The sequence below is a fragment of the Aplysia californica genome, unplaced genomic scaffold (genome assembly GCF_000002075.1).
Source record: "Aplysia californica isolate F4 #8 unplaced genomic scaffold, AplCal3.0 scaffold00117, whole genome shotgun sequence".
NCBI classification, from domain to species: Eukaryota; Metazoa; Mollusca; class Gastropoda; order Aplysiida; family Aplysiidae; genus Aplysia; species Aplysia californica.
Window position 1 is genome coordinate 808,396 of NW_004797387.1, and position 11,598 is coordinate 819,993.

At 41.2% G+C, this 11,598-nt stretch overlaps 1 protein-coding gene across 1 annotated transcript; it reads right to left on the reverse strand.

Moving 5' to 3' along the window:
• Positions 1–656: 656 nt before the first annotated feature.
• On the reverse strand, positions 657–6,473 carry LOC101855482. Its single transcript, XM_005095935.3, has 2 exons — positions 6,268–6,473; positions 657–3,194 (listed from the first exon to the last, which is right to left on the reverse strand). Exon 2 carries the CDS (start codon positions 3,185–3,187, stop codon positions 1,847–1,849), a length of 1,341 nt encoding a protein of 446 aa, XP_005095992.1. The 5' UTR covers positions 3,188–3,194; positions 6,268–6,473; the 3' UTR covers positions 657–1,846.
• Between the last annotated feature and the right edge of the window lie 5,125 nt (positions 6,474–11,598).

The window sequence follows — 11,598 nt, forward strand, 5'->3', positions numbered from 1 at the left end:
CAAATTTTGAGGACACTTTTTTAATTGGCTCAAAGAGAGAAGTGGCCCATCTTGTTATGTACTATCATTGGTTACGTTGAATGGCACTACCGCATGACACATAGTGGGGAAAGAGCAATTGGGGGGGGAAAGAGCAATTGGGGGAGGAAAGTAAAATTACTAAGAATATCCTTGAGGGAGAGCAAATATGATACATCCTCGTCTGACAACTAGAACTCAAGTAACATAAATCATGACTTTAAAACAAAAAAAAGAGACAAAAACATTCCTCCAATGTCTAAGCCCATTGAAAATAAACATAGAGGCAGAGACAGAGGCAGAAAAAAACAGCTTGAGAATGAAACACAGAATCGTTATTCCCAAGGCATAAATAACTTAATCCAAACTTTAAATTCTAAGATATGCTCAACATTGTGTGTACTCAGAGATTAACTGGAACTATCAGAAAAAAAATCCAAATAACCACAAAATTAATCTTAAAAAAACAACAACAACAATAAACAATTCAACTCTCAACAGAATTCAAGCCCAATTTTCTCTCAGAATATATGACCCAAATACTGGTAACTATTAACTACTTGAATGTGAACACAAGTCTCAAGGATAAACTAGGCGCTTATTTTCCATTCTTGTCAAATTTACCCTTTTTTTTTTGCCCAAGGACATTCAATAACCACAGACAGATGAGAGAATGCAATAAAAGATGTATGACAGAAACATGAACATTGTTAAGACAAATGAGTGTAATGTCAAATCAACAGTGAAGAGAAACTTTCACTGCTCTAGAAGTAGGAATTTCGACCATTATTGAGATATATATGTACATATATGCAATATTTGATTGAGTAATTAAATTATTGACTACTATATAATTGGGAGAACTATCAAGTGTGTTTCAAGAACACAACCATATATATGAACAGCGTGTATGATGAAAAGCATTTATTACAAAGGTAGAAAAACAATATCACAAAAAAACCATTCCAAATCTTTGATCAGAACTTAAACTTATACCTAAGTCTTCTAAAGACAGGAACCTAAATGAACGCAAGTCGAACAACTGGATGAACAACCACTATAATATATCAAATGTAATAAAATGCGGGCTAAATTCATTATTCATAATTAGTATCACATATTTGAAAGTAAACTTTTTATCATTTTAGCTCATGTGTCAGGCCTATCAAAGAATAGTCAGCAACATTAACAGTTGTTAACAACAGAGCTGTTTGAAGATCTAATTTTAACCTACTCTCAGCAGACTAAGGAAAAACAAGTAAGACGAAACTAAACAAGTGTAATTAATTTTCAAGTACAAATTTTTCATATTGCCACTTGAACAGGACAGAATGTTGTAAAGGAGTTTCGACACAGTAATCCTCTTTTTCTACAGTTTTTTGGAATGTATCCACAGAAAAGTTTCTGCACTATATAAAAAAATAAAACCCTGATAGAGGTTATCTATGAAAACAGCTACACATAACTCCACAAGCTAGCAGACTATATAGTGTGCTGACAAGGTGGCTTTGTTTATTAAAAGGTTAACTTTTCTTCCCACAGTGTCGTTTCAAGTTAAAGAGTAGCACCTGGAGACAATAACTGTCATTCAGTGCTCGGAAAAAGCAAGACCTAAATCAACATAGCTTTTTCAAAAGAAAGAAGAATTTTCATTTTGTTTTTGTCAAGTCACATCGTGCACACAATTTTTCATGAAAAACCCAAACAATTCAACTCAAAATGATCAATAAAGATCCAACACACTGGACAGCAACGGGTAAAATGGTAAAATATTAAAAAGAAAAAAAACCCCACTACATCTGTGAGATCAAGAGACCTGAGGCAACTCTCAGGACATGTGGAGATTGGTCAGCTGCGAGGCCATCACGTCAAGACTCTCATCTGCTCTCGAGGACTCCTGCCGCTGTAAGTCTAGGTCTCTTTCCAGACGTCGACGGACAGGAAGCAGGTTCTCTGCAGAGATCGAGCGGACCAGACGCACTTCCTGTACAGGCTTCACAGGCGAGGCGGTGTTGGACTTGGACTGACTCCCCAGCTGTGCGTCTGCCAGTCTGTGTGACAGAGCATCCACGCCAGGCTCAGAAGGGATGGAGGGGGAAGAGAAAGGGCTAGTGCATGAGTCAAAATAGTCAGGACCAAAGTCGGACTCCTGCATGGAACTGCACAGACGATTCGGAATCTTGTAAGGGCAGCGAGACCGTCGATATCGATCTTTCCGCATGCGGGACATACGTGGCACAGATCGGCGGCGTCTTGCAGCTGCCGAATTTTCCAGAACTTCAGGATCCCTCCAGCAATCAGCACGGAAAGGATGCGACTTTATTGGCATTCCATCTGTAGAATTATGGACAGAGGAAACTAGGCCGGCTGGACTTGGTGTGGACGACATTCCTGTGACATAAGTAGTGTCCACCTGAAGAATGCAGTACCCGTTGGGACGACCCAGATTTGATAAGTTGGGAGAGCTCTCGCTTTTTGTGCGCAGCCTCTGCTCCCGTTTCTTTATGGAAGCTTGGCTTCGAGTTTCGAGCAAATATTGTTTTCTACTATTGGTTATCGTACTCAACATCCCAAGTTCGTCCAAGGCGCTGTCTAGATCCATATCGCCACCCTCAGATGAACACTCTCCCGCCCCGTTACCACGACCTAGGCGCCTGTCAAAGTTACGAGACAATATCGTCTCACCAGGAGCAGACGACGACAGTAATGGTTTTATGTCGCCGGGCACTCCATTGCCACTAGGAACTTTACACCCGAGCTGCCTGTCTTGTAAAAATCTGAAACTGAACTGACCCAGATTGTTCCCGATCGCCACCTGTTCTATTTGAGGCCCGGAGGGTGACACGAAGACCTGTTCATCATCTTCATGTTCACACATTTCTTGACTGGGGCGCACAACAGAGCTGAGGGCATTGTCCGTCTGTGGAATATCTAGGGAAGATAACATGGCATTTGAGGCAGCACCGCTGATGTCGATTTGTTCAAATACAGGACCCAGGGCCATGGGATCATTAGCCGGGGCCATGGAATGAGACAGAACTGGGCCTGGTCCACTGGCTGTCAGATTGAGACTGAATGGTGGGCCTTGCATGGCGAGATGGCTATTGCGAGGAAAGGATTGGCTCGGTCCACAACAGAAGCAGCCTCGGACATCGGATGCAAATGGCATTTAAAACCTGAAGAGGAACAAAAATCACAAATTTGAAACCCACAGGAGACTATAATTTTGTTTGAGAGTAAGAGTAAAAATGGCAGGCAAGCAAGACAATAACCATATTTCATAGAATAAACTTACAATTTACATTTTTTTAAAAACTGTTATCAATAGTAACAGTGAATAGAAATTTGAACAGGCAGCATATATCAGGGCACCTACCAACCATCTACTAGGAACAGAAAAGGAATACAACAGGAACACTGAAAAAAAGTGATCTAAGCCGAAGATCAGGACCACTCCACAGAGCAAAGTGACTATCCCTGAGGAAATGGTGCAATGGAAAGTACTTAACAATACAGCTCAAAGTCATGCATGTATGTTAAATGGAATACTGTGGGTTTTGAACTAGACCATGGATGGGTTACTTTACAGCGAAAATAAAAAAGATCACTTTTCTTTAGTTCCTCAAAGTTAACTGTAAATAGAAAAGAATTAAAACAAAAAACACCTGGATAATTCTAGCTCAGTATTATTTGTTTCCGTATGATCAAACAATTAGATGTAGTTACATGTAGAGTACAGTGAAAAAAAGTATCATATTAAATCTTTCAGACAGCAATGTTTCTTCACCAAGCACAACAGTCAACAGGCACAGTACATTTTTGTCTATTAACCATCTCACCAAGTTAGAACACCAGTTTAATCTTCCATTAGTTGTCCTTGTGAGCTTGGTTATTTTGATGGGGTGGATTTTTAATTATCATATGACGAAGTTGTTACCAAACTACAACAATTAATCTGAGTTGGATGGGTTTTTTTGTGTTCTTTTAAAAGGTGTTTTACAGCGCTCCCAACTGCATATATATATGGTCATATGAGTGCACGGACAAATTAAACATTTTCAGTTGCTAGGAAATTTTGAATTTTCCCTGGGTGGCTGCCGAAGCCTACTCTACTCAATTTTGGACCACTAAGGGATCTGTATGGGCAACTTGCACACGAGACCTCCAAAATTCCCCCCCCCCCCCTTATATCCGAGACAGCCAGGTGTAGATTTTTCTCACCATAAGATCAGGGGTGTGACTGAAAGACACAGTAAGAAAGAGCCAAGGAGTAGCAGTAGAATAAGAAAGGGTCAGGAGCCCACAGGAGGGGGCAAAGGAGGTGAGGGGTATGGAGGGCAGGGGCAGAAACTGTAGACAAAAGGAGACGACAGACATTTGTTAGAGAGCAAAAAAACATGTGAAACGAGAACACTTTAGAGAAGAAAATTTTCCGTCGCTATCTTGATGCGAACACAAACTTCAAGAATCGTCTGGAATATCAGCAACCAGGATCTAAAAAGCACGGTAACCACAGGTCAACACTTACATGGTCATGGGCACTACAGAGGAAGTGAGAAAACAGAGAGAGTGAGAGAGAGAGAGGAGTAGCGCGAAAACTTCCGGGCAATACAAAATAGCGACCCGCGCAGTTTGGCTCGATTCGAAAAGTGAAATAGCCGTAGCATCTTAAACAACCAAATTAATTTACCTTGATGCTATACCCATAATTTTTTTTGGCCACCTCTATTCTCACCCCGGGTGAGAATAGTGCAGGCGAGTCTTTTGGCTATTCTCACCCGGTGCGCATTCACCGTTATAGCCTAGATCTAGGCCAACCAATTTTGCGTTCACCCTAAAACACAGAATTCTACACTGTGATAACAGAAACATTGTAGAATTCTGTGCCGTGAACAAACGTTCCATTACTAGATCTACTGTTAGCCTATTAAAAATGGACAATTTTGTCTGTTGGCAGTGGAGAGAGAGAAAGAGAGAGAGAGAGAGGAGAAGCGCAAGAACTTCCGGGCAAAACAAAATGGCGACCCGCGTAGTTCGGCTCGATTCGAAAAGTTAAATAGCCGTAGCAACTTTGTAGACGACCAAATAAATTTACTTTTGTGTTTTTTCATCATTTTAAAACTTTGTTTAGGTCAATTTGATCGTCCACACCGATAGACAGTATTCAGAAAGAGATAGAGAGAGAGAAGAGGGGAGGAGTAGATCTTGCGTGAACTTCTGGGCAAAACAAAATGGCGACCCCCATAGCTCGGCTCGATTCGAAAAGTGGAATAGCCATAGCATCTTTGTAGACGATCAAATTAGCTTACTTTTGTGCTATAAACGTAATCTTTTCTTTGCCTTTATCCATTTGATCATCCACATCAATAGAAAGTATTCCAAAATTAGTAAAAACAGGTCGTTTCACACCGGGTGAGAATAGCCTACGGTGGCAAGTCTCACCCTGGGTTAGAGGTCAATCGTACTTCTATTCTCACCCCGGGTGAGAATAGCCACTTCCTTTTTTTCTTTCTTTGTTTTTGTCAATTTGATCGTTCACACCGACAGACAGTACTCAGAAAGAGAGAGAGAGAGAAGGAGTAGATCTAGCGAGAACTTCTGGGCAAAACAAAAGGGTGACCCGCGTAGTTCGCCTGGAGCGCTCAGTGACAGCGGTCCTTCCTATGATGCCCGAAACGAAAAAAAAACGGTGAGAATAGTAAGCTGTCGTTATTCTCACCCGGGGTAAGAATAGTATCAATTTTATTCTCAGATATCCAGCTTATCCTCACCCCGGTTGAGAATAATCACTCCGAATCTAGATTCTAGATCTAGATTCTAGTAGTAGTAGTAGGCCTAAAACTAAAGTATAAGTTACACAAGGTGAACGCTGGGCATAGAATCTAGGGCTAGGGCGGGCAAGATCAAAGTATCGCTAAAAGCATTTCCCAGGAAAGTAAAGCCATTTGCTGCATAGGCAGTGACTTCTGGACTTGATTCCAGACACAAGCCGACGAGGTGGAAGTATCGAGATTCTAGATTAGATCCAGACAACAAAAGGACACTCTTGAACCAGTGCGAGTGTGCTGTGGATTGATCTACACTTCTGATTTCGAGTCCAACCGCGATACAAATGAAGGGGATTGAAAAGAAGAAACATTGTTCGACTACATATAGAAGTCTAGATCTATTACTGACTGAACAATCAGTCATAATAAAATCAAAATGCATCACTTCCAAAATTCTGATTTTGAAACATCAGTATAGTACCTGTGAGTAACGACAATGTTCACTTCCACCTACACATCGCATAGTATCAAAACATAAACAAATACATGGGGTTCGGCAGGCATTACAATGGCCCACAATGCAATGCTGAAAACAGTAAACGGATTTTCAACAGTTATAGTTTGTGTCTGGAGCATCTAATCATCTTTCTCGAAATAAATAAATTAGTGAAGAATTGTTATTGTACTCATATTTTTTAATGTTTTTTATGTCAGCACTAAATTCCTAATATTAAATGAATATTCCGTTTTCGTAAATAATTGTTCTCTATAGTTGTCAAATTAACAAAAGATTTTGTGTTTTATAAGCTATAACGTTTGAACCGGAAACAAATTGTGCATCAGACAAAACTTTCTCTTTGAGTTTCGGTTTCTTACTACTTACTCTGATGAACTTCATATTTTAGACGTCTATCTCGAAGTCTCAAGCTGGCTATGGTGGTGTAGTGAAGGTTCTGTTCGGACATTGTATAGATATCTAGCTGTTTCACAGTACTTGGGGAACAAGAAAGACATTATCACTGATCTGAGACTGAGGGTCAGTGGCCTGAATCTGTAAACAGTCTAAATCTCTAGATCTAGCCCCCACCCCTCTAACCGTTGTAACCCCCCTCATACCCTCCCCTCTAAGCCCCCCTGAAATCCCCCCTCTGTTATGGCTAGTGCCTAGTGCGCATTAATACACACGTAAACACGGTGGGTCCACCAAAGTTCAATTTGGCCGAAATAAATTTTTAATGCTAAAAAGATAGAAAAATATTGGAAGTGTCCATTATTTGCAGAAAGTGGCTATTCTCACCCGCCTGGAAGTTCTCGCAAGATCAACTCCTCCCCTCTTCTCTGTCTCTTTCTGAATACTGTCTATCGGTGTGGACGATCAAATTGACCAAAACAAAGTTAAAAAATAATGTTAAAACTCAAAAGTTAATTAATTTGGTTGTCTACAAAGATGCTACGGCTATTTAACTTTTCGAATCGAGCCGAACTACGCGGGTCGCCATTTTGTTTTTCCCAGAAATTCTCGCGCTACTCCTCTCTCTCTTTCTCTCTCTCTCTCCACTGCCCACAGACAAAATTGTACGCTTTTAGTAGGCTACAGTTGTAATGGAACGTTTGTTCACGGCACAGAATTCTACAATTTTTCTGTTATCACAGTGTAGAATTCTGTGGTTTAGGGTGAACGCAAAATTTGGTGAACGCGCACCGGGTGAGAATAGCCACAAGACTCGCCTGCACTATTCTCACTCCGGGTGAGAATAGAGGTGGCCTTATTTGCAACGCTGCGTTGCGATTCGAAGTGGAGCAAGGGAAATGCGGGATCTTAGCCGACGAAGCCAAGGAAGAATCTACAGTGACCCATGAACTGACGTGACCCCTGGGTGGGTTTATGACATATAGATCTATGGCGAGCAAAGAGTAATCAACCTTGATGACCAATCACAGTAGCATGGTGGCATGAGGCATGCCATAATATTATTTTATACCGTACACTCTTTAGCATATCGTCTCGAGATCTTTATCTACGTTTATCCAGTTGCCCCTCCCCTTTACCTGTCCAAAAATTATAGCCTTCCATCTCTGATTGAGTCCCCCCGCCTTTGTCGTTACGTACCATTACGCTGTGACCACACCAACTAAAATTCAGTCTGTCTCGCAAATTCGGAAATAGAGAAAAACTGCCTTTAACTTCAATGGGCAGGGAAGAGTTCACAATTCGATGTGATCCTGCCTGGAGCGAACTTGTAGGCCCTGCCCACCCAGCGAGTGAAGTAAGTTCAGGTGGCGAGCTCAGATGCGAGTGCGCTGTTTGAGGGAAAAAACCGCATCGGTCAGTTCACACCTCGGTGTGATCCCGCCTTTGACGCCACAGGCAGTTCTTTGATCTCAACTTTTAACTCTTGGTTGATCGGCTGTGCCCGCCCGGGTATTTGTTTCGTAAATTATTATCAGAAATGCCCTCACTTACTCTTTCATTAAGCTTCAAAAGTACTCAAAATATACTTTAAAAATACTCAAAAGTACTTTTATAAAAAGTATCGGAGTACAGTAAAAGTACCGAAAATTGTAATGTAAGTACAAGTACTGGAGTACTTGTACTCTGTTACGTCCAGCTCTGGTTACACGTATCTGCACGTACCGGTCTACCTTTGTTTTGTTTTTTTCCGTGCCCCCGTGTTGCGGTAGGCTAAGGGATGAAGAGAAACAAACAAATAACGATTTAATTTTGCACTTGTTTTGAAGGGAAGAAAAAAACCTAACCCTAAAACGTACCTTAATCAGGGGGGCAAGCCCCGCCTCTGCAAAAAATGAAAGCCTACGACTGATCAGGGGGAGCCCCCCCCCCCCCAAAAAAAAAAAAAAAACAACCCCCAACCAAACTAGACTTACCCTTAAAGAAGAAAACTTACTCTAAACACGCTCAAACTAATCACTTACTTAAAATCACAAAAGTTACAGAAATTACCCCCCACTCCCCCATGCACTGTCTGATAGTAGTAAAATAATAGGGACTTCCGTAACAAGTGACCACCACAACAAACACAATAAAGAAGAGTCCTAACCCTAACCTTAATCCAACCCCTAACCCTACCCCTATCCCTACCCCTACCTTTACCCTAAAACGCCTTAAGACCTCTGACCCTCAACAAACACAACGCAATAAAGAAGAGACCCTACTCCTAACACTGACCCAACACGAATCCTACCCCTACCCTCAACCTTACCCCCAAAAATGCTCAAACCACCGTCATTTTGTCCTGACTAGGTCAGATGTAATCTTTGACCCTAACAGCGTCAAGTGATTAAAATGGGAGTCGACTCCTAATAAAGCTAAATGATTATTTATAATAGGGAGTCGACTCCCAATAATCACTTTGTTAGGCACACAACCGTTAGAATGGTCTCCCTTCACTCTAAAATGAACTGACGTGACCCCTTGCCCTGGGTGGGTTCGAGCAAAAATTGGTCAACCTTGATGACCAATCACAGTGGCATGAGGCATGTCATTTTCACCTATTATCCTATCGTAGACCTCAAGATCTATGCTTATCCAGTTGCACCTCCCCTTTAACTGTCCGAAATTTATAGCCTTAACTGCTTTCCATCTGTGACCAAATTCCCCCATCCTTGTTGTTACGCACCATTATGTACACGTTGTGACCATACCAAATTTGGGAGTCTAGAGACAACTGCTGCAATAGTCAGGGAAGAGTTCACTGTTCGATGTGATCCTGTCTGGAGCTAAATAGGCCTTACCCACCCAGAGCGTGATGTAAGGGAAAGACTTCCGTAACGAGCAACCTCCCCAACAAACACAATAAAGAAGAGACCTAACCCTAACCCTGACCCAACCCCTAACCCTACCTCTACCCCTACCCTTACCCCTACCCCATCCCCTAGCCCAAACCCTAACCCGATAGAAGGACTTCCGTAACAAGCGACCAGCCCTCTATTCTACTCTGTGTCATAGTGGTTGCTCATTACGGAAGTCATCCTGATGTAAAAGTTTAGGTGGAGAGCTTTTTGATGCAAGTGCAATGTTTGGGGAAAACAAATGTGTCGATTAATTCACACCTGGGTGTGATCCCGTCAGGGCAAACATTGTACCGTTTCACCCAGTTTTACCACTCTTATGTGATCACATTCACGAGAATGGCTGATCTTTGCGTGACAGACAGTTCAATATTATCCCAACTTTCTACTCTTGGTAGATCAGCTGTGCCCGCCTGGGTTTTTGTTCCGTAAAAAAATTATCAAGTGGGGAGATTGTGATGACAGGTTTCTGTTTTACACAGGTTTCCTTTGAGGCAGGTTCAACTGCAATATTTATTAATATTATTGTTGGTCTTGGTAGGGATTGTTCACTTCTCTAGTTTAATAACCTAAGGCAACTTGGGACAACAAATCATTAAATGAAGTCTTTACTGTCAGTGTGAATGTTACTTAAGGGTCAACGCCTAAAATCAAAATCATTTCAAGGATTGCACAGATGGTAGTCTCAGATGCTTTGACTGGAGAAAGAATCAATTATTTAAAAATATTAATCAATTTCAGTATGGCACAGCATTCAAAAACTGACAACTACGATGATGGAAGCATCGCCGCACTCAGTTGAAAGTGAAAAACCAGACTAATACTGATGTGTACCTTGTAATCCTTGTTCATTTATGCTGCACATACGAGCAAATAATGTATTATTTGATTTACTGTTTATTTGACTAATCAATAAAATTTGAAACTCTTGGAAAAGTCTGGTTTTTCAATACCTTCCTGTCACACTTTTTGTCCACGCCCACATGGTGCAATTGACGGTAGATTTTCCTTTCAACTTTCCTGGAGACCTGTTGAGCAGCAAGTAGCGGCTGGAGTTGACAGTTTTGATGCCTTTTTCATTTTCTTTTTTTGTTTCAGGTCAGAAATGAATGACAGGTTTCGAACTCCAGTAACTGGCCATGCATGTTCTTCAGATTTTGACCATGTTTATGAGCCTGCTGAAGATTCCTTTCTGTTGCTAGATGCCCTAGAAAAAGAGGATGAATTTCTACAAAAGCTAAGGTTGGTCTATTAATCCAAAGTGGAGTCTAAGAAAAATAGAGAATATATTGTGATAGATTCACATGTTTTCATGCATGCTGAAAACTTGAAATTGCAACCTAGATGTAGACCATGTGTCAAATGGAATCTATAGCCATTTTTTTTCTGAGATTCCCTTGGACTTGGTATGTTGTAGCTCTTGGGTGGGTTTTTTAATTAGCTGATTGGATTGATTTCTTCTTATAGGGCTGGATTACCCCTAGGAGGGGACTTAAAGCTAGGGTGATGTTACTTTTACCTTTCAGAATAGAACTGCTTTCTTTTGCACCTGTCCTATTAAAGTTAATACCTACCTCACTGGCTAATACACTTTCCGTTCTGACTATAGAAATGTTAAGTCAAGGATAAACCTTTTTGATTTCTGAGAATAAAGGTCGTTGTTACAAGTAGTACTTACTGAGACTCTCTTCATTTCAGTCCCAGTATTTGTCTGGAAGTGGGTTGCGGCTCTGGAATCTGTATCACCTTCTTGTCACAGATACTTCTTCAGCCAGCCTTGTGCTTGTAAGTAACTGGGGAATTTGTTTGTCGTCATCGTGTCAGAAAATCAAATCTTTAAGGTTGGCAGTTGGTACATGGTTTTGCTGGACAGGATTTAATTTATATCCTTTGGAAAGGTACAATGATGTGCAAGTAGATGTATGTGTGGGTGTGTGTGTGTGTGTGTGTGTGTGTGTGTGTGTGTGTGTGGCATGCATGTGTGTGCACATATGTGTGTGAG